Below are 27,566 nucleotides of genomic sequence, written 5' to 3'. Positions count from 1 at the left end.
GTGCAGTGACCCCTTTGCAGTGTCACAGAGGACTCCTATGAAAGTGGTGCAGAGGCCCCCTGAACCAGCTGAGTTGGCACATTGGCAGAGCCAGTGCTAGCCATTGGGGACCCTAAGCAGGAAGATGTTTGGCCTCCCAAAACTAAAGTAGGCAAGTTCTTATAATAAAAAGCAAATGGGGTGGACCCCTGAGCTGCTCAGGGCCCAGAGCAATTGCTTAGTCTGCTTATGCCTAGCACCAGCTCTGCACATTGGGGTCAATGAGTATTTATGAATCTGACTCGGAATTCAGTGATGAAGGAGGAAATGCAGCTGTACGCTGGTATAATGGAGCAAACTATTCCTGCTGAGACTGATGAAGAAATGGATTGTGATAGGCAGTGCTGTCAGGGGTTTCTGTCATAATGTTCACAGAGAATGGAATTCAAGCAGTGTGTGTAGATCACTTCTTCCCCCTCTTCAAATCAAATCTGGGTGCATGTTAGATCTGTGCCAGGTTCATAATGATGACTCTTCTCATTAAAACTGTTAAAATGCACGTCAAGGTGATTCAGAGGGTACATCAAAAGCCAAGAGGTGATCTGAAGTATTTGCCATTTGAGAGCTGGAAAAGGGGGAGAAAACAAACACCTTCTTTGTTTCCTAAGCTAAACATATACTTGGCACTGCTGATAACAAATAAGCAAAATATTATCCCAGCAATTAACAGGCAAGTTTTCATGCCCACTGATTTCCAGTTTGTTTGATTTGTAGTTTAACATTTTGTTCAATTACAGTAAGTTCCATTTCAAAGATATCAAAACACATACATTTGCAGAGCTATAGAGCACAGTGCCCAATAAATTTATGATAAGTTGGTTGGTCAAATGGATTCCATGCCTAAGAGGGAAGATACTACCAGGGGAAGGTGAATGTATCCCCCTCCACTCTACCATGTGGGGCCAGATTGTGAGCCTTTCACTTGCACTGATGAGTTGTTCAGAAAACTAGGTCCCACTAAAATCATCTGTTTATTTACAAAGGCCAAAGCATTGTCAAGATACCCACATCAGAAAACAGCCCAGCAATGCAATCAAAACATGAGAATGACAACCAAAAATTATTTGTACTACCATAGTGCCTAGGAGCCCTAGTCCTGGACTAGGGCCTAATTGTTCTAGATGCTGTAGAAACACAGAACAATGCATCCGATGAAGTGAGCTGTAGCTCACGAAAGCTCATGCTCAAATAAATTGGTTAGTCTCTAAGGTGCCACAAGTCCTCCTTTTCTTTTTGCGAATACAGAGTAACACGGCTGCTACTCTGAAACAGAACAAAAAGACATTTCCTGTCCCAAAATGTTTAGTCTGAGCTCTCAATCAATAATTACAGTCAAAACAATTGTCAAAGAATGGTCCGTCACTCCTGTACGGATTTCAGTGTTTTACTCTAATCTTCCCCAAACCTAAATTATTCAGTAATGAACACTTATGCAACAGAAAGAAGTAAAGAATGTAGGGAAGGTCATTTTTAAAGGTTGTTTGTCATGCTCTGGAGTAATTTGTTCACAGGGGACAAAAACTTATCCATCTCTCTCTAGCACCCTCTGGATAATTTAGCAAACGTCTAGGCTGGCAGTTATCCACACGGGCAACTCACATTTGAGGCAATAGGATTGGTGAGTATGGAAAGCAGGACAGAGTTTGGAAATCCAAGGCTGCTTTAGCTATAGTCAAGCGAGGCAGCTGACTTGGTGACAGCTTTCCAAGCAGCTAACTAGAGTAGTGGATTTTAACTTGGTGGGGGGAGGATGGGGCTGCACCAAACCCGAACAGCATTGTGAACCCACATGTCAGGTTGCAACAACACATACTTAGATTTGGCCTGGCCTCTGTCATGATGGAAGGGTGACGAGGCCAAATTTGAGCGAGGTGGGGTGGTATCACACTGAAGTGTTGCCTACCACAGCCAAATTCCTTGCGCAACCTTTGTTGGTAATGTGAGGCACAGTGAAAACAGTTTTACCATGTCTTTCCACAAGCATTTTGTTTGCAATTTTCAGCAATCTCTGCTGTATGTCTAATTTTGCAACTAAACCTACAGTACTTATGTAATTCTCCCTCCCCAGTTATGTTACAGAATAACAGGACTGTATGTGTCAGATTCAGTTAAGAGAATGCACTGTTAATTACAAACAAACTCATCAGCAGAGTTCTGCAAATGGTAGCTACTTAAACCTTTAAGAAGTAGAATATTCAAGTGTACATCAAGTGCTTGGGATTGGTGATCAGAAGAACTAAAACATGGTCAGGACACTACAGTGATGGATATTATAAATGTATATTTAATAATCAAAATAAAGTTGTGGGAATAGTTTGGAGACAGAAAGATAAAATCTGATATTTTAAAATTAAATAAGCTTGCATTAAAAGAACCTTATTAAGGTTGTCAAGTCAAGCACTCAAAAATTAGGAAATACCGTAAGTGAGGTTGCCTGGGGAACACAAATTCAGCTTTTTTTGTGCATGTACATTATGATGCAGTCTTTAACTAGATGACCATATGCTATTTCCCCTCATTCCGTTAATGAACAGTTATTCAATATTTTTTGTATCATTCTCATTCAACATGTGGCCTCAGGTCCTTTTTAATACATGCCATACAAAGCTATTCATTTACTTGGGTGTTTCTATTGTGTGCTCTCTAGCAGGTGAGTATTTCAGAAATAAAAATGAAGTTGTATGATTAAATGGCATAATTAATCCCACGTTATAGCTGGGCAACTGTGGCACAGAGAGATTAAGTCCAAAATTGTCAAGTTTCCTCTAATTTCTAGTGCTCTACTTGATGTACCTAGAGCTTGATCTTTCCAGAGTGTGTATCAATTTTATATTTTCAAAACACAGCTTCAATTGAGCATGCTGCAGTATCTGCATACTAACAGGTACTCTGAACAGCCAGTGCAGCTTGGTGGTTCATGAAACGTGTTGGTATGCAGGTACTGTCTGGACTCTGTGAAAGGGGGGTTCTTGTGACAGGGTGGTCTGCCTCTTTAAGGGGCTGGGGAGCAGCCAATCATGTTCGGAAGAGAAGCCTCACAGGCATGTGCTGGGAATCATCCAACCCAGCTGAGCAGTGTCCGGTGATGGCGTGATATTACTAGCTTGGGAGATATAGATTCCAAGGCCAGAAGGAACCATTGTGGTCATCAAGTCTGGACTGCAAAAATACTTTTCTATAACAGCAGCAGAAGACTGCAAGAGGCCCTGACTGCTGAGCTGCTAGGGCAGAGCCACCACAATTTGTGTTGGGAATAGGACTATTACTTTGTTTCCTTTTGTGTGGGTGGGTGTTGGACAACCACCAAAGCCCTGAGGCAAAGGTTATGAACTGATCTGAGAGTAGCTGATTATTTTTCTTCAGGCTGGTGACTGAGTCCTGCAACTTACACTTCTTCTCCAGAATCTACCTGCCCCTAAAATTTTTTTAAAAAAGAGAGTAGCATAAAAATGATGTGGAATTTCTTAAAGCTAGCTTTTTCTGGAGGAAGTAACTGAAATAAATGATAAGAAATCAAAGCAGCATTAAGGACACCTATATTGTTATCATGGTTTACCGGAACAGCTTGGCAGCAAAAGCTTTTTTTAAAGGTGACCCATGTAACACTTCCTTTTAACTAATTTGATAGAGGAAAGATCAGATTTCAGGGGCTGCCTCTATATATTTTCAAGCAATGTGTATCTTGAAGTTCATTGCTTTTCTTGCACCGCTAAACCCAGTCAAAATGTATGATTCTGTGACTTTCATTTGGCTGCTGCTTTTATATTCAGGTATTGTGTCTAAAATGTTCTGATTTCTCCCATTTTTTCCCCTTACCTATAAAAGGATGAAGACAAGTTTTCAGAGAGCTATTCAGGTAGAAAAGTTGGCAGCCTATACTGCTGAGAAAAACTATTACCTAAATTCCTAGAACTCTTTAGTTCAGTAAAACTATGGGCCTGATTCTAACTTTACACCATTGTCACTACGTTAACTCAGAGCAATTATTTCTGATTAACATTGGTGTCCTTGTGAGGAGAATCAGGTCTTGTGGTTTTGGTCTTTGCAACTAATGACATGGTTGTTGTTTAGTGCTTGTGTAATGCTTTTCTTTTTCAATGTGCTTTATGAACAGATGTTACATTATGTGTATTGGTAATTGTGTTAGCCCCAGGATATTAGAGAGACAAGGTGGGTGAGGTAATATCTTTTATTAGACTAACCTAAGAAGAGCTCTGTGTGGCTTGAAAACTTCTCTCTTGCCAACAGAAGTTGGTCCAATAAAAGATATTATCTCACCCGCCTCGTGTTTCAGATGTTACGTAAATGTTTTGGACCCAGTTCATTTGTTGTGTAAAGGTGGTTAATGATTTTGGTGAAACGGAAGTGTAATTTGTACAATGGTGGTATTCATTGCTAGTATAACTGTTGTGTAAATCCCCTTAGTCAAAGTTGAAGGTAGAGCAGGCAGGGAAAGGGGAGAGGTGAATGCAGAATAAAGGAGATGTTTCCACCCCTTCTGACCATTGCAGTTATGCAGTGGTAATGAAAGATACCTTACTTTACTACTGTCTACCTTAACCTAGAACCTCTCTCTCTCTCTCTCTCTCTCTCCTCCAAAATATGATAGAGAATTTGACATAAATCATGCTACAAACTAAATATGAACAACAGATGTTGCTTACTGTCCTGCATTTTATAGTCTTCTGTGTCTGATCTTTAACATCACAACTGCTTGTTTTTGACACTGACTACCATACAACTTGTATCAATTTCCATTTTATACTGTATTGCTTTCCTTGGTCACAGATTGACAGTATCTAATGTGCTGCATGTTGCTACATGAATACACTACACATATACTGTAGGTGCTGTGAATTTCCCAACAAAATGATCTAACCAATTTTCTGAAGTGAATGGCAGCCTGAAGAAGAAAGGGTGTAACCCACTTACTACACTGAGGGCTTTATCAAATAACGGGTTGCTTAAATTTGCCCAGCTTCAGCTAAGGGCCCTAATGGCTACATTGTCCATTTGAATTGCTAAATGAAACCATACTCCAAATCTTGGAGTCAAATGAGAGCGGTGTAACACTGATACAAGTCAAAAGGCTGATTGATTTAAGCTTTTTGCGCACACCTATTCAGAAGTGATTAGAGTTATCACATCATGAAATTGTACTTTTACTTGCTTATCTATTTATTCTGATTAGGCCAAATCATTATGTCCTTCCTTACTCATTTATATATTCAGTGGAAGTTTTGACATCAATTCCAGAGTAAGGTCTGAGTAAAAATCAAGTAAAACATTAAGATTTGGTCTCTTGTTTGATCTAATTTACAGTATTCAATCTATCTGAGATACCCTTTTGTTACTCTGAAACCTTCCAATCTAGTTAACCTATTCATCTATCCCTTATATCTATGAGGATTTACAAAATTCCATTTTGCTTCTATCTTCCATAGAAAATGGTATTCAACCTTTTAATCTAATACCTTTTAATCTAATACCTTCCAAACCGAGCTACCTCCTTCCCGATGAGAAGTTCCCATTATTTGATTTTTCATTTACTTTTTCTTATTAGATGTTAATTTTCTCTACTGACTTTACTTCTGTTTGGTATCCTGCAGAACGATAATGTATTTATTTTGCTGTGGCACATGGACATATGCTGTAAACTTTTAGAAAATGAGTAATGTTTTTAACAGTACTTAAATTTTCATGTAAATGTACATACCTCACTAACGTTTTTCTTTAACAAGTGTATTAATCATTTATGTCTATGTACACATAATCTCCTTAGATTTTTATATTACTGTTCTACTACTTTCTCCCCACACTATCTATAATAAACTTGTAAGATGTTATTTGGCTTTATGTTTCCATAATGCTATATTATTCTAATGAATAAAGTTTAATGTTACTTTATTTAAAATACTGTGGGCCAGATTCACCAGCAAGCTTTGAATCACCAGAATGGCTTAAGGCAGCTGGGACATAGCAACACTTATGGTCTTTTGTGTGTTGACTGCGTATGAACTGAAACTTAGGTTTATATGTATGTATGTAACAGCTGTAATATGGGCCTCTTTATGTGCAGCATATTCTGATTCTCTCTTCTGTCTGTCTCTCTCTGTGTTTATCAAAGCAACTGGATCTATTCTATATTTTAGAGTTTTTATTTGTTTAAAATATCTTTGATAAATTTTATTTAATATGGCAATTGTCAAAAAGAGTGAGGTCCTTTCTAGTTTTGGATCTGACATGGAAGCAAAACTGTATGGGCAGCTAATTCTCCTACCACAAAATACATGTAACTGCCATATGCCACCCTCTGGCATCAATGGATGGGGGAAACGGATGGGGCTGATGGTAAAAGGGGGACAATCCCGGTAGCAAGGGAGGGAGACACTGGCTGTCATAAATATAAAGGAAGGGTAACCACCTTTCTGAAAACAGTGCTATAAAATCCCTCCTGGCCAGAGGCAAAACCCTTTCACCTGTAAAGGGTTAAGAAGCTAAGATAACCTCGCTAGCACCTGACCAACATGACAAATGAGGAGACAAGATACTTTCAAAACTGGGGTGGGGTGGGGGGGAACAAAGGGTCTGTCTGTCTGTGTGATGCTTTTGCCAGGACCAGGTCAGGAATGCTCTTCAGAACTTCTGTTAAATTAGTAAGTAATCTAGCTAGAAATGCGTTAGATTTCCTTTTGTTAAATAGCTGGCAAAATAGGCTGAATGGAATGTATATTCCTGTTTTTATGTCTTTTTGTACCTTAAGGTTTTGCCTAGAGGGATTCTCTATGTTTTGAATCTGATTACCCTGTAAGGTATTTACCATCCTGATTTTACAGAAGTGATTCTTTTACTTTTTCTTTAATTAAAATTCTTCTTTTAAGATCCTGATTGTTTTTTCATTGTTCTTAAGATCCAAGCATTTGGGTCTGTGTTCACCTATGCAAACTGGTGAGGATTATTATCAAGCCTTCCCCAGGAAAGGGGGTGTAGGGCTTGGGGGGATATTTTGAGGGGAAGATGTCTCCAAGCACGCTCTTTTCCTGTTCTTTGTTTAGCATGATTGGTGTTGGCAGCATACGGTTCAAGGACAAGGCAAAGTTTGTACCTTGAGGAAGTTTTTAACCTAAGCTGGTAAGAATAAGCTTAGGGGGTCTTTCTTGCAGATCCCCACATCTGTATCCTAGAGTTCAGGGTAAAAGGGGGACAATCCCGGTAGCAAGGGAAGGAGACACTGGCCAAGGGACAATAGATAATAAAATGAACAGTTCCCAGAGGTAAAAGACCTGGGATTTTGGTGGTGGGCATTGGGCTCATGCAATAGGATCAGACCTTGTAGCCTTCGTGGGTTAAGGTCATCACCCTGTTGCATCCTCTCTCCCCTTCATGATGGGGAGAGTCCTAGGACTCTCAGAGACCTGAGTCCTGCAGAGTAGGCTGAAGACAGCCACCCCATGTTATGGGTTATATGGTAAGGATCCCCATTGCCCTGCTGCTAGTTACGGATTCTATTGTAAGGAGTCCTGTAATCTCCACATTGGAACCAATTAAATGCCTGGTAGAGGAATAGGATGATGGGCGGGTAGCACTCCAGCTCTGCATCAAAGTTTATAAAAGGTGTGGTCTGCTGCTTAATTCCATGCATGTGTCTGTTCTCATTTTGTCTCTTTGTGTCCTCATCAGTGAACTCAGTGGGAAAGAATCAAAGTGAAGAGATTTGAAGTCAACTCCCTCCCACCTCCAATTCATTTTGAGATGCTGGGTTTGGTCTCTTTCTAGTATAAACCCTTGTGAAATTACATTGCTCCCAGATTTTGGTAATGCTACACTTCGTAGGAATCAACACACTCAAATTGCACTTCTGTTTAACAAAGGAGTTCTAAGTTTGCTTTTATCTTTTGTATTAACATCCTTCCTTTACTTGCTATTGTTATGTGTGTTCTTCATGCTACTTATGTAATTCTACAGAGTGTATGTCAGACTGTGGAGGATACAGACTCAAAGCTCAATAGTGTTTTGATTTAGTGGGGATTCTATTTAATTTTAACACCACTATTGTTGTCTTTTTGCATGTATCAGCCTCTGGAGAAACCACTATGGAGTACACTATAAGTCGTAAGTCATGTCTACTTTACTTCATAACAGAGGGACTAATTCTGGGTGGTTCTGACTGCAGCAGTGTGGGAAACAGGTTCCCCATCATGGAAAAATGTTTGAGATATCAAAAAAAGTTCCTATCCTGGCTGACATGATGAAAAGTTAAAATGTCGAAAATGTTAGCAACAAAAAGTCCAAAATTGCTGTGTAGATGTTCAGGCTCAGGTTAGAGCCTGAGCTCTGACACCCTACCCCTATCCTGGAGCCCTGGCTCCAGCCCAAATCTGAGCTATAACACAATTTTACATCTCTGCAGTCTGACTCAGTTGATGAAGGCCAGCTGTGGGTGTTGAATTACAGTGTAGCCATAGACGTCACACACATCACATTAGCTACGGTCACTTAGAGTAAGAGGTGTGATTAAGGCAGGGCTAAAAGGTATTCCTTACATTGGCATTTTCTTGCTTTTTAAGCATTTATGTCGGCTACTTGTGGTCCTTAAGTACCACGATGTGTGTTTAATAAAGTTCTTATACAAAATATATATTCCCACCAAAAAAGTCCCCAAAACTTGGTAATTGTGGACATAGTTATTCTTATTTATTACCGCCCTTGCCCTCCTCTAATTATCTCTGCTTTTTTTTACATCCGCTTGTTGCTGCTTATCTTAAATTAGACTCTCAGCAAGTTGCAGCATTGTACTGTGTGTATGTATAGTGGCTAGCCCTATAGGGCCCTCATCCTGATCTGGGGGATTCTGTATGCTACAGTAATTCTAACACTACAACTAATCATTAGGTTTAAACTAGGGTTTGAGTTTGAGGCTGAAACAGGATTCAGATCTGAAATCCCGCCTCTCAATTAGAAGGACAGCAAATATAAGGCTTTGGCCAATCAGCATTCTAGAACTTCATAAAGGTTCATGAGTTCCTGTTTTCAAAAGCAGAAATTTTTAAAGAAATGAATAAAATCGAATGGTATTTTTATTCAATAAAACCTGCTACATTTACCTTTTCCTACCTATTCACATAGTTTCTCCAGGTATTACATCTCGGGTCAGATTTAGTTGTACTGATGGCTAATTTCAGTGCCAGTCTGGCTCCATTGTACTGTAGGAAGCATTCACCCTTATAGAAGGGTTGTGGGTGGTACCACCATTGCCCAGTGGAGGACAGCTCCAAAAACTCCGCTGTTGAAGTGCCATTTGTCAAGATTGCCAAAGTGATGTGCTGAATCCAGAGCATTCTGTAGGCACTTCAGTCACTCCTGTGCCACATAGAGCACAACCATGTGTGGTGTTTACTGCTCTTCAAGATGATCCCCAAAGGCCTGGTTGTGTATATGTTTCCTCACAGATGGGCATGGTACTGCTGATATCTTTGCGCTTTTGTTCCAGTGGAATTTGTGCAAATCCTGAAAAGAATCAGATCACAGATCACTACAGATCATAGATCAAACCACTTTATCTTGCTTCCTTTTTTAATAAGTGAAATAATTTTGTGCCTGTCACACTGCAGCTGAAGCCCCCATTTTGCTAAAATCAATCAGGAATTATTATAGAAGGGAACAGTTTTGCTTGACTATTAATATTAACTTTTTTACATGAACAGCTCTACCAGAAAATACAACATGGGTAGAATGTATTACATATGGTAAATTGCATATCCTTGGCTTTTTAATAGAGGGATAAATCTTGAGCACCCCGGGCAGCTACTACCCACCATAAACACTGAAAAGGAGCAGGAAATGCTCAGGATTTGGCCAGCAGTATCTTTCTTCAATGCTTTGAAAAATGGTCAAGCCAGTTCAAAACAAAAGGGAACTGACTCTCTTTTGTCTTTCAAACTGCAAATGGAACTCTGAGATACAAAAAAGTTCAGTTAATGTAAGAACAGGAATACAAATAGATTATGTCTCTGTACTTTTTTGGTTTGGGTAAGTGTCAAAGATGAAATACCAAAGTACAAATGAGAAAGATGTTATTTATTTGCAGTATTTCCACCCCAAACAAACCAGGAAAAACTGGATTTTTTGTCCCAATGTTCAGAAATACATAGATCCAAATTGTAATCTGAGCAAATAGTTAAATGAAATTGGCTCATTGAATTCAACAGATGGTAGGGTGTTCAGGTCTGTGATTTTCTTTTGGGTTCACCTATGGAAAATAGATTCAGAATTTTAAAACAAAATTGAAATCAGCTTTGTTTTACATTCTCTCGTTTTATGTTCTCCAATAGGAGATCAGTGTGGTGGCTTCCTCTCAAATCCATCTGGGTCACTTTCTAGCCCGTATTACCCTGGAAACGGTCTCATCACACAGTGTGTCTGGGAAATACAAATAGAATATAATCGCATAGTACTAGTCTTCTCTTACGTTAGGTAAGTATGAGGAATTACCAGCATCCTAGCCTTCTGAGAACACTTATTTTATTCATGTATCTAGGCTCTTGGCATTGCTGGAAATTTCTAGGACAGCAACTGCCTTCAGTCCATTTTTATTGCACTCAGAGGAGATGGTATGGGCTGGTAGGCTTGTGTGGGGTGTTGTGCTGCAGGTGGTGAAGAGAGAAATATTCTCACACTCCTAGAGGCAGAAAGTTTTTTGGGCTGGAAAAGCTTAGTCCCATGCTAAAAAGTCCTTTCACAATGACATGGGCAGTGATGGATAGCAACATTAGAGTGCTGCCCTCTGCCCCTTCTTTGGACTTGGTCTCTTACTATAGTCATCCTTGAGGAGCCTGGAGTCCATTGGCAGGCTGTGTGTAGCGCTGGGTGAGCTATTTTGGAAAACTAGCTTATTGACTGAGAAATGCAATTTAATTTATTTTTACCTGAAACTATTTGTGAATTTGACACACATTCAAGAAATATGTTCAGGGGAAAAAAAACCTTTTTGGGCCTAGGTTCACAAGTGGATTTAGGTGCCTTTCACAAAACAGTTGGAGGTGGTGGTGGCCCTAAGGTAACTTTTACCCCAGTAATTAGGGCACTCACCTGGGAGACCCAGGTTCAGTTCCCTCCTCTGCCTGATGTGCCTCAGGAATTTGAACTTAGGTCTTCCACCTTCAAGAAGAGTTTTCTAACCATGTAGCTAACCTTTGAATAGAAAAGGGGCGGGGGGCATCACCTGTTCCTCTTTTCTGAATGTATCCCTTCATTTCCTCTGCTTGTATTTTAAAAGAAAGTTTAAAATGCTCAGAAACTAAACATTTTGTTTGCCCTGAAACAAACTTTTTGTTGACTTTTCTGATTTGCTGCAATTATTCAGAATTTATGGTTTCAGTTAGAGTTGAACCAATTTTTCCCCGATATTTCTGTTTGGCCAGAACTGTCACAAACTTAAACATTAGTTATTCATCCAGCTCTAGTTGTGTGGTCAAATATCGAGCGGTGAGTGAGACTCTTCATGCATTCAAAGGCTCCCAAAGGTCCTCAGTTACTGAACATTGGATTCAGTGGAGAACAAAGAAGAATTAGAGTCCGAATGCAATGTGTAGTAGTTGGAGTAGATAGGCTGCTTCTCCTCCTCCTCAAAGAGGACAGGAAGAGCGGTAGATCCATTGAAGGGCAGAGAGGCTCCCGTGCCTACATTTTAGCAAATAAGTCACTTTTCATGAGGCTGCCTTTTGTGGGATAGAGGTGGAAGAATTAATTTCTAGATCAAATAAATCTCTTTGTATGGTGGTATGTGAGAACCATGGGGACAGAATTCCTAGATTTTTGGAATACAAGGATCTGTCCAATCCCTCACCTGGCATCATTGAAAGGACTAATGAATGACACAGAGATATAAAATAATGTGACTATATTACCCAGTTTATAAAACTTACGTTGTTAACTTACTTCCACAGTTTGAACTGCTTTCAGGAATTTATTGAAATCTATGATGGACCCATGTATGCATCACCCTTACTTGGGAAAATCTGTAATGGGTCAAATCTGAGCTATGTATCATCTTCAAACACACTGACAGTTCTATTACACAGAGACTCCTATAACTCAGGATATGGGTTTTCTGCTTATTATTACTCTATGTTCCCAGGTAAGACTAAGATTTACATGTTTACTATTAATCTATTAATTTGAATATACCCAAAGTCCAGATTTTTACATATTTTTGGATGTCTGTGATTAAAGCTTGATTATTTTTATTTAATAACCATTATCTTTGATCTGCATTTTATTGGTGGTTAACATTTTGTGTTAATTTGAGACCACAGTCCTTGGATTTGTCTAATGAAAAGGATACATTTTGGTAAAAATCCTTGTTAAGACAGCTGCTATTGGTCATCCGCCAAGTGTTTCTCAGGAGCTAGGATTGGCTGGAAACAACCCATAGAAAAATGAGCCAGGGAAAGAATCCTCTCCCCATCCTGACACTATTGCATCACTTCGCTTTGCTACTAGGCAAGTCTGTTAAGATTAAGGACACTTAGAAAACCTTGGATAGAATTAAATTGCAATATATGCATTTTATATTAATTGTTTGTATTTTATACTCACATCCTTTTTTAAAAAGGCTAAACAAATCTATCCTGGTGAATTTGATAGAAAAATATTGAATTCAACAGCAGGAATATAAGAGGGTGAGAAAAACCTATAGGAAGAATTGCATTCTCTACTAAATTCTGTATGTTTTCAGAATCATTTCTGAAGACCCAGTTACATTTCTATAGATAAATAAGGGGTGTTCATGCCTATCAAAGGCTGTGGTGACTTATATGTAGGCCCAAAGTTGAGGAGTAAATCCACTAAACAGGGACACCATTACTTTCCTATTCAATTCTAGCTCCACTTTCTAGCTGTGTCAGAACCTATCTTCCTCCAGTGTGATCTTGTTAGTTTGATTTCCATAAAGTTAGGACTGCTGTCCATTTTTCTCAGAAAGGATTGATTTTTTTCCTCACTGGCTTGACTTCAAAGCCATACTTGTTTGTATAATGCTGTAGTGCAGAAATTTCATAAAATGTTCTTAAGGACTGTATAGATTATTGCTAATGCTGAAGTTTGTATCAAATTTTACTGTTTACTTTTTACATTTAAGAGTCTTCTACAGCTGCACTGATGACACCAGGTGAAACATTTTTCCTTTCACAATGTAAAAACTATGTATTATTGTAACTATGTAATGCTGTTGGTACTTCTGGGATTTCATGGTTATATCTTTGTTCAGACTCTTTTTCTTTTTTAAATTTAGGGCAGCATTTAATTTTTCCCAAGGGATTTATCTCCTCCCTATCATTATTTCCCTTTGAATTTGTGTGCATAAAAAGGAGGCTATAGCCCTGTAAATCCATACCATATTTCCTTTCCCCTATGAGCGCAAGAGAGAATCTTAAATCAATTAATTGTTTCGAACTTCCTGCCATTTCTCTTGGATCATCAAGCACTGTCTCTATAGAGGAAATGATTGTCCACCCACCCTTTCACTTGGCCTCAGGAGCAGTCTTGGGAACAAAGATGAAATTTTTGGATGAGAAAGAGGTGGAGAGGAAATGCTATGTTATTGTACTTCCATGGACCTCGCATTCTGAGAGTGAGATTCCTTTATACGTGATTGGAATCTGGCTTGGAACCACATCTGTATTTGGTTTGCAATCATAGTAAGACCCGCAAGGGTTGTCTTCTGAAAACATGGTTGTTTATGATTTGTTTTGGTAAGATTTTGTTTCATTTTTGAAATCACAGATGGAAATTCTCACATTTTCACTCAGACTCAAGGAAAGAGCCTATATTACACCAAAATATTAGTGTGTATTAACTAAAGAGAGAGGCAAAGGAAGGGGTGGGGGGTGTTTTGTATCTGGATTCCAATTAGCTTTGGTTTGGTGATCGTACTCATGAACTATGCTAAGAGAGTAGTTTACAGTTTTATTTAACAAAGATGGTTGCTAATTTTGCTTCTTTTTGTTTTGTAGATGCAGCTTTTCCAAGTACTTCACCAACCACTATAAATTGTAAGTCAGGTGTTATACTGGTTTTACTGTTTTTTTCCTGAAGTCTGTGTTAAGCATCCAAACTTTAACTGTGTCTCAGAATCTTTTGAGCAGCCACAGGTTGTATACCGCATCACTCCAACACACTTAGCTCTGCTAGGGAGACTCCTAGATGAGATCTTCCTTTTCTTTACATGATTACTCTACTTGCATGTTTACATCTACTGTGGCATTCCAATCCCTCTGTATTAGGCTCCAGGTTGCCTACACTGTGTTAATTATCACAAGCTCTGGAGACTGATGTGCCTCAGACTGAGCTGTGAGCCCAAGCACATTAAATGCAAAATGGAATCATCTGGGGCCCAGCTGAGAGACAAAGGGACTCTACAAGAGGTGTATAAGGGTGTAAGGGAAACAGGTAGAGGAAATGACAGCAGTGTAGAGTGGATTTCTGTATGTGAAGGTTTAAGGAGGGAGCTAGAGGTCCGTGAGGAAGGAGCCATGAACACATTTGGTGTCATCTTAGTAAAGAGAAGCACAGCCTGATTAGGTAGATTCTCTTAAACCAAACTTTCCTGAACCTTCTTGTGCATTTACCTCTTATTGACCTTGTGTATATACCTTTTTACAGTATAAGCATGCAACCCTTAGTTGAAATGTGCTCTGAGAGATTTAAATCATTGATGGGCAAACTTGCTTGTACAAAGTGCATTTTCATTTATGTGGAGGTGCTGTGCATAATCAGATGTATTTTATGTATTCCTGTGATCATGCAGAAACTGATGTTGAGGAGTGCAGAATTAATGTATGGTCTAGAACCTTAACCCTCATTTGGGGGATGTGGTGCATCTTGCGCCGGGCCAAGCTGCAAGCAAACTGCCCTGAAGGGGACAGCTAGGGATTTCCCTGGCCCAGTAACACCTGGCTAGCACAAAACCACCATAATGCTCTACTCCACTCACTCATGGCTCTGGTGTAGAGGGTGTGATGGGAGAGACTAGAAGAGGCAAGGCCAGAGTGGACTGTGCTCTGGCAATCCTCACCCACATAATGGCTCCTTGGGGTTATTACAAGCCGGTAGAAATTTAAGCGGCCCTTAGGCTTCTGCAACGTGTGCCAAGGCATGTATGGCTACCTCTTCTCTTCCCCCGGCAGCTGCATTGAGGCATCTTCTGGATAAACAGATTAAATATCTTCACCAGACATAAAACCAAAAGGAATTCTAAAATATACTGTTTTTTGTTCCTCTTAGCAATAAATGGCTCATGTGGTGGCTACCTTTCCACAGCTTCTGGATCATTCTCCAGTCCATTCTTCCCTGGAAACTATCCAGTGAATGTACAATGTGTCTGGAGAATAGAAGTCAAGAACAATTATTATATCAGACTCATCTTTAAGCATCTTGAGTAAGTAAAATAGTAGGTATTGAACTGCAGTTTAACCTTCGGAGGATTTGATATAAAGTGATGACTTCCACTTTCCATATTTGTTTGGCCTTTTTTTTTTTTTTTTAAGATTTTGTTCTTGCATAGAAGAGCCTCATAATCTTACTGACCTCTTTAAACTATTTGATTTTGAGTTTTGAAAGATGTTCCATTGCTTATGTTTCTTATGAATTTTATTTTATTTCATTATTAAAGTCTCCGATCAACCAAATACAGTAGAAGGTCTGATCTGGCAAGCTAGTAGCTGACCAATTTACTACCACGCAAGAGTCTCGTTTGGTCCTTTTGCTTCTTCGATAGCTGGCACTGGAAATGCTCCTGAGGCAGCCTACCTCTCTCTGGATCCTATCAAGCAAAGCATTTAAGCACATCGTATTCTATGGGACTACTCTGGTGCTTAAAATTAAACACATACTTAAGTACCTTGACAGTTCTGGGCCTCTGTAGGCAAGCCATATGTCTCATTTCTGGAGCAGCACTGAACTGGAACTGTTAGCCAACTTTCCTTGACTGGAAGAACCTTTGTTTGGCATGAACACTTTATGGTGAAGGGAGTCAGGCTAAAGCAAGTGGGGAGATCTTTAGAGTCATCAAAGGGTTGGAATAGCTCAAAAGGCAGGGGGAAACATAGTTTTGTTTTTCTTTAAAAACAGAACAAGAAAAATCTGTTTTAATGTTAGCCAAGCACAGATTCAATGTTTTTACTATCTTTAACTCAGCTCATATGCTGTGTTCATTGTACAGTCCTACAAGTTGTACGGGTATTTTTGGAAGAATAAATAAATGTTAGCTACTGTAGCATTGATGTGACATGGTTTTGTGGTTGAATCCAAACTTGATCTATGTGAGAGAAAGAGTTTTCGTTCAGAAAACGCCAGCCGTATAAAACAAGGCAATAGTTTGTGAATAAGCTTGATTGTCTACTGCTTGATATTTATAGTCCCTGTTCTGTAAGTGAGTCTTCAGACTCTGTAGCTGTCAGTCCACAAACAATGCAATCACATTTAAAAATGCATTTTTAAAAGGAAAAAGAATATATACACACACCTTTGACTTATGTCAAATGTTCCTCTCCAGATCTCACTGTTTGTCTCCATTGCATATCACTCTGTGCAGAACCTGTGCGGAAAATGCAACAGAGATCTAAATGGCAGTTATGAGAGGAGAATTTTTCCGTAGATTTGCATTAGTTCACCAAATCATTTGCTAGCCCAATAGTGTTCACGCTATTATATTAGTTTAGTGCTAGGTTCCCTCTGAAGTCAATGGGAGTCAGTTTGTTCCAACCGCATTTCATTCGTTTTGAAAACTGTTATTTTCTAACTCTGATATTACTTTAGAGTAACACATAACTTTATCTCCACAGGCTAGAAGTTTCATATAATTGTGCTTATGACTTTGTTGAAGTCTATGATGGTCCTCTGAATACATCTTCTCTACTTGGGAGGATTTGTGATGGTTCAAATTACACATTTACATCATCTTCAAATACAATGACTGTTCTGTTTTCAAGTGACTTTAGTTATACAAGAAGTGGATTCAGTGCTTACTATGATTCGTTTCCAGAAAAGAACAATGATACAGGTAAGCTTGCCTTAAATGTAGCAATGTGCCCATTAGTAAGGTTACAACAAGGGCCTAATCAAGCCAGGGAAGTCAATGGAAAGACTCCCATTCATTTAGTGGACATTAGATCAGGCTAACTTTGATATCTTGATATCAGTGTTGCAGTGTTGTAGCTATGTTGGTTCCAGGATATTAGAGAGACAAGGTGGGTAAAGTAATATCTTTTATTGGACCAATTTCTGCTGGTGAAAGACAAGGTTTTGAGCTTACCCAGAGGTTTTAAGTCAGGAACCAGTCAATTTTTAATTATAGTAATGTTTGGATACATATATAAAATTAATAATAACCCTTCCTTCTGTCTCATCATTTAGCACTGTCATGTTCTGGACAGTATATGCGTGCAGTCATTAACAGAACCTATCTGCAGTCATTGGGCTACAATGCTTGGGATGTTTATCTGAACGACTCGTCCTGTGGGCCACAACAGATCACGGAAAACTATGTTATATTCAACATACCTTTTACTGGATGTGGTACAATAAGACAGGTGAGAAATTTACTTTTTATTCATGTGTCACTTTTGCATGTGAACACACCTTTAGTTGAACAAAGCAATTTAAATTATTTTTGGGAAAAAATGATCAATCAAACCATTTGCTTTAAAAGATACAGAAATGTTTGTTTAAAAGTGCCCATCCTATGTTCGAAGTGATTAGTTTGTTTGTTGTGCATGAGTTTGTCTAACCACCTTACTGACACTTAGGAGCCCTGACTTTAAAAAAGAAAATCCTGAGGGGAAAATACAATAAACACAGAAACCTGTCACTTCATATTTATCAGGATGACTCAAGGTGTTGGTAGTACGAATGGCTGAAGAGCCTTTGACCTCTTGGTCACATTTGTGAATGTTGCCCAGGTCAGTGGTATCTGGAAAAACTCCATGTGGTAGGTCACATGAGGTGTGCCCTCAGCTACCCGGTGCATTGCCCGGTCCTTTTGCATGGTCTCGTATTCATGCTATACATACAATGTGTATCTTTAGATTCACCCCACTGCAGAACACAGTATAAGCATGTGTCAGGAAAAGTCTTCCATCCAACTTTCTCTACCTCACCAGCTCACTCTCTGAGCTCCCCACTTCCTGTTCCTGCCAATTATGTATCATCCCTTACTGAGCCCAAATAGCCCAATCATTGCGCCCAAGTGTCAATCTCCACCGTAATACGTAAATTGCCTCCAATTAAGCCTATAATTCTTCTTTGTTAGGCAATTCGCTACAAGACCATCATGCTACAGCTAGGGCTATGTCTATACTATGCACCTTTTAGCGACACATCTGTGCCGCTACAGCCATGCCACTAAAAGGTGCTCAGTGTAGCTGCTCTTTATCGGCAGGAAAGAGAGCTCTCCTGCCAACAAAATAAATCCACCCCCAACAAGAGGCAGTAACGTTGTCGGCAGGAGAGCTCTCCTGCCGACAAAGCACTGTCCACACTGACCCTTTTTGTAGGTAAAACTTTTGTCATTCGGGGGGCGTGGGGGTGGATTCTCATATCCCTGAATGACCAAAGTTTTACCAAAGAAAGTGCAGTGTAGACAAAGCCTAGCACTCTGTCACAGGTAGACGGTGGACAAAATCCCCTTGAATTTTAGGGGAGAGGGTAATATTTGAATCCCTAAACCCTACCTCTTTCTTTTACAAGTCCTGGGGAAGATGTACAACCAGAAGGGACTAATTCTTTGGTTCTGTTTCAGATGTGGCCAAAATCTATCAAGAGCAGCCAAAAGGGAAGAAATCTACCTCTTATCCCTGAAAGCGGCCCTTCTGTGCCAGGGTTGAGACTCACTGTAGAGATTGGGGAAAATCAGCTATCATTCTGTGGATAAACAGAGTAGCTTAAACTCAAGGACTTTCAGTTGGTATCTTTCATGAGCAAGAAATTCATTCTAAAATCAAAAAATGTAAAGAACACTTTGATTAAATATGTACATCCTGGCCATGGACCACTAAGGTGTGCAAAGTAATTCATCATGTACGTAGTTTACAAACTATTGCAGAAGGAGCATTAATTGAGCAAAACGAATAGTACAATGTTTCTTTTCTTATGTCATTTTGATAAAACACCTACATTAATTAACCATCGGAAGTGTACACTGAGTATCTAGAATACTATTATATAAAAACCGATAGTGGCCTGAACGAAATCCCTGTAATTTGGGTACTGAAGATAAATCCAAACTTTGTCAATAGGCCCTGTCTTTATAATGGACTGAACAAAACCCCTATATCTGAGCTACCATAGACTTTGGGATGTCTGAAATCCTGATCCAGAACTGACTTTCACAGCATGAACTGATCTCTAATAAAATAAATAGATAAAAAAACAAAGTCTAATGAATTTATAAAAGTGCCTTCAGAGAACAGGTTTTATGCTAGCTCTAGGAGCCCTGCTACATCTTGTCTTAAAAGTGAATTTATGGCTGTTGCTCTTCAGGTTAGTGACAAACTAGATGTGTTCCAGAGCACTTGTATAGCCTTGAAAGGCAGTCACTTGTTAAACCCTGCTGGTGAGGGTTAGGGTGATTACCAACAGCGTTATGCCAAACCACAAAATACATATTAATCAAAAATGTGCAAACTCCCCATTCTCCTGGAATATAGAAGAAATTGGGCAAGAGAGAAGCAGTGCTGTTTTGACAAGAGATTCCAATCAGTGGACTAAGGTGTGCATTTTACTAGGGACTAATTTTTGCAGTGGGCTGTTTATGTCAGAACTAAATTAAAGGTGCAACATCAATTTGAAAATCCTGTTGGAAAATTTTATACCTAATATGTTACAAGTGATACCTGAGATTATGCAAACGGGGTGGGGGGGAATACATCTATTTTTTCAGCTTGTTTGCTTTCTGCATTGGGCAGAATTTTGTGAATAATCAATGTTCGGTGACATAGTTGATCAGTTTCACCTTTTCTGAAAAGACCATAAACATCAACAGAAAAGCAGAAAAACTCTTCTAATATTTTTAAGTAGTTAGAACCAAACGCAAAAACCAACCTCCTCGCCGCTGCCCCAACATACTATTTAAACAGTGTTCTTTGGAAAATTAGATATTTTTTTAAAAATTAGCTAGTTTTTTAAAGTCTCAAGTTGACAGTGTCTTTTTACATAATCAACTATTCCAACTGCAATATTTTGATAAAATACATTCGTGAACCACATTTTATTCTCTCATATTTTCACAGGTGAAAAATAACACTATCACGTATTCCAATGTAATCAGAACATCTCCTTCTGATTATATTATCACAAGGAAAAACAACTTTCAGTTTCACGTTACCTGCAAAATGAACCAGGACACAATGGTAGAAATAATGTATGTTGCCAAAGGTGATATTGACATAAGTGAAACCCAGCATGGCAGATATGACGTGAATATTTCATTTTATGAATCATCAAATTTCTCAAATCCAGTTTACAATTCCCCATACTATGTTGACCTAAACCAGGATTTATTCCTTCAAGCCACTCTCTACAGTTCCGATTCAAACCTGGTGATGTTTACAGACACGTGCATGGCATCTCCATATTCTGATGACTTCACAAACCTGACTTATGTTTTAATCAGGAATGGGTAAGGACTTTTAGTTATAAAGAAGTTATACCTAAAGTTATACATGTATCTTTCTTTCTGCTTTTATTGCTTGCATTGCAGCAGTAAAGCAGACACATTTACTCTGATTCCTCAGTGTTTGTTAGTAGAGCAATTCTGATTTATTTTGTTTTTGTTTTTTCATTACAGATGTATAAGAGATTCCACCTACAGCTCATACTATTCACCAGTGGGATACATTGTTCGTTTCAAATTCAATGCCTTCAAGTTTCTCAACAGACATGCTGCCATTTACTTGCAGTGCAAGATAGTTGTATGCAGTTCATATGATTATTATTCTCGGTGCTATCAGGGATGTTTAGCGAGGCGCAAAAGGGATACAAGTCCTTACCAGGAAAAAATAGATGTTGTTGTGGGTCCAGTCCAGCATAGAAAAGAAACTAATGAGGACAGAAAATCTGGTAATTTATTTTATGGCCTTTTCTCTTGCTGTATCTAAGTATAATTTTACATAAATGTGATACTTAAAGGATATTGTATGTCATATTCGTTGCCTGCTTTTGGGGGAGGGATAGCTCAGTGGTTTAAGCATTGGCCTGCTAAATCCAGGGATTGTGAGTTCAATCCCTGAGGGGGCCATTTAGGGATCGGGGGCAAAAATTGGGCATTTGGTCCTGCTTAGAGCAGGGGGTTGGACTAGATGACCTCCTGAGGTCCCTTCCAACCCTGATATTCTATGAAATCATGAATTCGAAACAGGAGTGTGATAAGGGACAAACCTTTTTTCCTTGTGAATGCAATTTAATGGCAACAAGGAGTTAATTATAAAAGTATCCAGAAATTTGTCAAGCATCAGTTATTCCCACAAAAAAATCTCCACCCTATTGTCAATTTATGTCATAAAATGATTACACACTGATAACCTGCTTTCCTTTATAACGCCTTCTCTAAACAAATCTGTAATCTTTACTTTTTCCTTCTTCAAATCCCTCTTCAAGACCCACTTCTGCTTTGATGGTTAAAAAACCCCAGCCAACTAGTGTTCGCTGGCCTTGCTAATATTTATTGATAAATTTACATTCAAATTATTTAGAAACATCATCTTAGCTCACCTACTTAACTGCAGTTTGTATTGCTTTCACCCTGGTCTCTCACCCTCTCCTTTTCTTCTGTTTGTTACTCGTTACATTTTGTTTCACATTAGATTATTAGCTTTTGGGTCAGAGGCCTTATCTTCCTAGTGTTTGCATAGTGCATAGCATAATGAGAACCCAGTCCTAAATGGAGCTGTAATGCAACTAATAATGGATATCATCATCATTATAAACGTTAATGGACTTGTTTACAGACATAATCATGATTACAGAAAATAATGGTGTACTGGTCTTTTACTGTAGGATAAGAGCGAATGCTTGATCAAAATATTGACTTACGGGGAAACAAATGTCTCAGAATTGGTAACAAGGCATTTCATTTCACTTTCACAGATGCTAGTTCAAATTTACTCTGAACTTCTAGCTCCTGAAAGCTGTTACCATTTGATTGCTGGTCAACGGGCTGTGTAAAATAAATTGGTGGCCACAGGTCTGGATAATTACATTACAAACACCATCAACAATTGGAACTTTTGTGATAGTCTCAGAGACCTCATGATGCTAATGCGCACAGACTTAGCTATCCTCCTACCCCTGCAGCTGGTTGATGGTCTTCCAGGTCATGGTTGAGACACACTGACAAAGCAGTGTGAGATATTGGCATTGCTGCTGTTCTGTGTTGCACCTGAGCAAAAGATGTTAAACTCCAGACTTCTCTATTAGTCATTTTTAACATAGGCTGCATTTGCTTGTGCTATTTTACTTTAACAGACATTAAACAATTTGCTCTTGCTTTCAAAATTAAATTTATCAGTATGGCACTTTTCGTCAGACTATTATGATTCTAAATGGCAATGAACTCTTTACCTTTAAATCTCAATGGTGTCCTTTATGCTCTATCGCTCTGGCAACGCCTATGTATTTATGTACTGGCAAAAGATTAAGTCAGATAAACTCTCTCTGTTATTTACAGACCCACACAAGAGAGAGTTTCTGGAAAAAGATGACATACACAGCCCATCTGTTGTTGCCATTTTGCTCTTGGCAGGAGTTGTTTTGGTTCTCACTGGGGCCCTTTTGAGAAGTAAACTGAGAAGGAAAACTGAGTATCAGGTACTGTGAGAGAATACCACAAAGTATCACTTGAAGTGGCTCAGCCTCATTCTTTCATGAATGTATTCAATATCGAACATTTGCACAATGATTTAATAGGTAACATAATAAATTAAAAAAGGAAAGTACTTGGCTTTCAAAGGTCAACAATAAATGTACAGAACATACTCTAATATGCAAAGATGTGTTCCACTAAACCTGATTTGGATGCACTTTAAATGAAGAGTCTCAAATAGGGCTTGAGGAAAATAAATCTTTAGTTTTGTGTGTGCAGACAAAAGTGAACATGCACCAATTTTATCTGCAATATCTTGCCTTCGTACACACAAATGGACATTGATATGTTCAAAGTGGGTAACTGTGCAGGCAGTAGATGGGTACACGATTATTTGATTCTTGTAGAATTTGGTGATTTCCTACCACGTTTACTGCATTGTATTTTGGCTACAGTCATCAGTCGGGATATGTTTGGGAAGGTTTTGACTAGGTCGTTGGAGAGAAAAGACAGCTGTGAAACTCCGATCTGGACATTGGGGGTACTGAGTTCTGTGGATTCAGGTTGGGGCCACCTTTGCATTTAACTAGCACAAATAAGTGTATTTCTCTGGAAGTAACATGAAAATTCCTGCTCTTGTTAATTTAGTAAATAGTTAATTATTAAAGTGATTCATCTTGAAATCCAACACTTGTTTAGCATAGGGAGTATATTAAGTTTTTATTATACCTAATTAAATTTATTATACCAAAATAATCAATCAGTATAAACAGTTTAAAATATAATAAATGTACTTAGGAAGTAATTACAAATGAAAGTTGATATGAGTGTATTTTGTTTCTGATTAAGATGCAAAACCGACATCAAATAAAATGCTAAAACTCTGTCAATGAACTGCATATTTATTTTTTACCCTAGAAAGGGAAAGCATGGCATTAGATATGATTGCATCTGATTTCTTTTTAGGCTAAATCTGCACTCCACACCTAAGCCATCCACACACAAATCAGTCTGACTCAGGTCCGTGAGCAATCAAGCCCTGGATCCTAGGACCCTGCTAGGGGGATGGGAGAGGGCCTGAGTCCCATTTTGACTCTGGTCCAAGCCCTGTCATTTTGCAGAGTGGACTCATGTCAAAAGGTCTGCGTAGTCCAGTATGGATGCATTGGCACTGCTGTGAGACCTGAGTCCATCAATTGTAAACCTAGGTTTATGTTGCAGTATGGATGCTCAAGCTCTGGCTTAGACATGTGTAGACATGTATGTACATTTTATTACTGTGAATTTATAGCTACTTTTCTACCACTAATCCCCATCTAGGTGCAATAATCTAGAATCTAATAAATGTCAAAAAAAAAAAAAAAAGGTAAAACATTCAAGTTATAGATCTGCTTTGAGTAGAGGAAAACCACTCCCACAAGGACATCCAGCTATGGTCTGACATTTTTATTGCTCATGTGTCTAATTTAGGCCCTGATTTCTATAGGGTTACTCTTGTATGTAAACATTTGCAAAAAGAGCCTAAATTGTAGAGTCCTCTGATCTGGGGCCTTGTAAGCTTATATGCCTATAAAGCACAATCCGCAATAACAAATGACTAATTCCTGCAGCCTTTACTTGAAGGCTCTTCAGATCAGTTTTTCATGCAGAATATGCCCCAACAGTTTAAATAAAGACTTAATTGATGCTTATTATGAAAAATCCTACTCTCCAACTTCCCACAGTATGAACTTTCAGATGGGCCGAATATAGTGGGTAGGCAGCATGAGCACCCCTAGGGACAAAACATCTTGAATTCCAGTTACTGTATAAGGTAGGCAACCTCTCCAATTTAAGAAAGAAAGAACTGTGACATAGCAAAGAAAGCACTTCAGGATATCTGCTCATTGTGATTAAAATCCATGTTAAAGTCTACTCTAGATTTGACACAAGTGAAGCAAGTTCAGAAATCTAACTTCTGATACATGTGCCAATCTCCTGCGGATGTTAATTTGAGCTCTGTGTGCACACTGAAGAAAGAATGCCCCCCTAAGCGTAGGCGGATCAGGAAATTACATGGTACAATACACATGTTAAGATAACTAAAAAAATGAAGTTACTGTACAACATACCTTTTGTCAAGAAGGTTTCTCACCGTAAAAAATAATAATAGGTCTACTGAAACAGTTCCTCCTTACTGATTTCTTGCAGGCAATGAAAGATCAAATTCCATAGCACACCCCTAAGTAATTATAAACCTGTAAACTCTGCAAAGCATTTACTAAGGTTGACTGGACAGCCAGTCAAATTGAGTACCAAGCTGATCTTGGTACTAATTTCGGATCTGATCCTTCAGTCCTTAACGTCATTGGAAGTTTTGCTGGTTAGGATAGCAAGAGCAAGCCCTTCAATTATTAAACTCTTTCATACAATGAAACTAGTTTGTCATACTGGTGCTATGTTTACAATCCAAGAAATAGATTCTCTGAGTTTTAGATATCTTTCCTTCTGTTTCTGTTTATTCGTATGTTGTGAACAGTAGAAATAACTTGCATATGGGTTTGAGTTTAAATATCAACATTCACATGGACTGAATTGACAATATTGTGTCAAGCTATAGGAACTATTAATTTTAAGTTTTAGATTCTGGTGTGAGGGAATAATTATAACATCCCAGAGACATTGTTCATTTTTTAGAGTTTTTATTTATATTTTTGATAGCTTAATTCCTGTCTTGTATAAGGGCTTCACTAATGTATTCTGGAGATTGACTATATATAGCAGAGGCGGAGGTAATTACATACAACCCCACTGGCTTCATTCAATGTGTGGTTATGGCCTAGTGCTTTCAGGTATGGTAGCGTTTACACTAGGCTACTGTACTCATTTTACATTTATTCTTGGGTCTAAGAATTTTTTCATCAGCTAGTTATAAACTAGGTTAACATTAAAAAATTAACAAAGGTGCCAACCCATAATATTTTTCCTTCGTTTTTTCAAAGATATGAAACTGTCACTGATTAAAGGAATGAACCGATGGGAATGTCGTGTTAGCAGGGCTTAATTTGTGCTGGGGCTTGCCAGAGCTGACTCCAGCACCTCTAGGCTTAGCAGTTCATAGCCCCGGCACCTCGTGGCTGGCTGGGTCAGTGATGAAGGTAAAAAAATTGCTTGAGCCCTAGCACCTCTTTCATCACAAATTAAGGGCTGCGTGTTCGTGTTTATTCCAAAGCTACCTGGGGATCAGTTTGTCATAATTCCTATGACATGAATAATGCTGAAGTTGTGTGCAGACAGCTAGGATGTCAACAGGCCATTTCAGCACCAGGAAATGCTTATTTTGGTCAAGATACCAGAAGTAGTCTCCTGGATAAAGTGCAGTGCAAAGGGAGTGCTCTCAACGGGGGGTGGTACAGACATAACTGTGATCACCACAAAGATGCTGGTGTCATCTGTTCAGGTACCTTCTGATTTTTTTTATGCATGTTAAGTATTTACTGTTGCAAATCAATTATTGTTGAGTGATACATTAACATGTTATGGGCAAACATATTAGCTGCAAGAAGCTAGTTTAAGTAATCTTCTTTGAGCTCTGGAAATTGAGATGCATTTCTGAATCATCAGAATCTTTGTTAATAGCATCCTTAATTCCTGTGTTTGGACTTGTGCAGGCTACTCATGTTGGACCTCCAGCTTAGCTGAGTTCCCTGATGACTTTTATCCACTCTTATGCTCTCTCATCACGGCTGCCTCCATGGTCAACTCCCTCAGTTTAATTCTCTACTCCACACTGGACTTTTGTCCCATGCTTTTACCACACTGTGCTTCCCACCAGTCCCAGGCCTGGCTCACTCCTCATTTACTGCCTCAGCGGCTGCTCCCACACTGCTGAATGCCTGGGGATAGGAAATCCTGGGACAGCAAGTTTCTACAGTTGCAAATTCATAGCCTTATCTTTCAACTCTGCCATATTCTTCATAAAACAACTTCTTCTCCTTCCTCCCTGAGTTCAATGCTCACAAAACCCACCAGCTGTTTGCTGCCTTCCTCTCTCAAACCCTTCTTCCGCATTCCCTCTCTGCGTAGGGGAATCTCAGCAAAGTGAAGTGTGTCAAGCTCCAGTGTGACCTTCCTGGATTTCCCTCTCCCATCACCCTCCCTTCTCTTCCCTGTCTCCAGTCTATCCTCCGTTTCTAACCCCTCAGCACGTTACTTCCATTCTTTAACCTCCAGCCTACTGCCTTTCCTTCCACACTACCGCTTTCACTCCCTCATACCAAGCCTTTCCCACTCCTCTGGCTCACTTCCCTCTCTTTACAAACATGTCCTGGTATTGTCCATCCTTAACTGACCCTGCCTGTCTCTCTTGCATTCATTCCTATCCAATCCCTTGCTCCAGGCCTGCTCAGTCATCTGTTGTAGCCAGGAAGCTCCTGGTTCTAATTGCTCTCTCAACCACTTGGGCTTAAGAGCTTATATCTCCTGAGTGGAAGAGCTGAGGAAACACTGAAGTCTGCATCTGTATGGTAAAGGATGACCTACATGGTAGACCCAGCCCAGACTACTCTAACCACAAGAGATGTAGCCTGGAGCATAATCCCCTGCCCATATCTGAAGTGACAGTGGGCAGTGCTGTATGCATCTGATTGCAAGGGCCTGTCAGCAGTAACCAGGGAACAAGAGCAAGAGCCAG

The 27,566-nt window shown here is 39.2% G+C and overlaps 1 protein-coding gene and 1 long non-coding RNA gene across 2 annotated transcripts in view; one reads left to right on the top strand and one right to left on the bottom strand.

The window, feature by feature from the left end:
• Nucleotides 1-27,566, top strand: part of LOC140915208 (scavenger receptor cysteine-rich domain-containing protein DMBT1-like) — a 193,417-nt gene that overhangs the window by 151,507 nt on the left and 14,344 nt on the right. The window contains 8 exon segments of the mRNA XM_078853931.1: nt 10,371-10,512; nt 11,985-12,175; nt 15,322-15,475; nt 16,881-17,098; nt 17,452-17,627; nt 20,325-20,713; nt 20,882-21,153; nt 26,106-26,333. Of these exon segments, the coding sequence (XP_078710057.1) occupies nt 10,371-10,512; nt 11,985-12,175; nt 15,322-15,475; nt 16,881-17,098; nt 17,452-17,627; nt 20,325-20,713; nt 20,882-21,153; nt 26,106-26,333 (1,770 nt within the window).
• LOC140914978 (uncharacterized) lies at nt 9,533-25,080 on the bottom strand. The gene is made up of 3 exons (XR_012160061.1): nt 25,006-25,080; nt 16,562-16,633; nt 9,533-9,546 (listed from the first exon to the last, which is right to left on the bottom strand). It is a non-coding gene; the product is annotated as an uncharacterized LOC140914978 (long non-coding RNA).

Source organism: Lepidochelys kempii, chromosome 7 (genome assembly GCF_965140285.1).
Source record: "Lepidochelys kempii isolate rLepKem1 chromosome 7, rLepKem1.hap1, whole genome shotgun sequence".
Lineage (NCBI taxonomy): Eukaryota > Metazoa > Chordata > Testudines > Cheloniidae > Lepidochelys > Lepidochelys kempii.
Note: the sequence above shows the minus strand (reverse complement) of the source record. Positions and strands in the feature narration are given on the sequence as shown.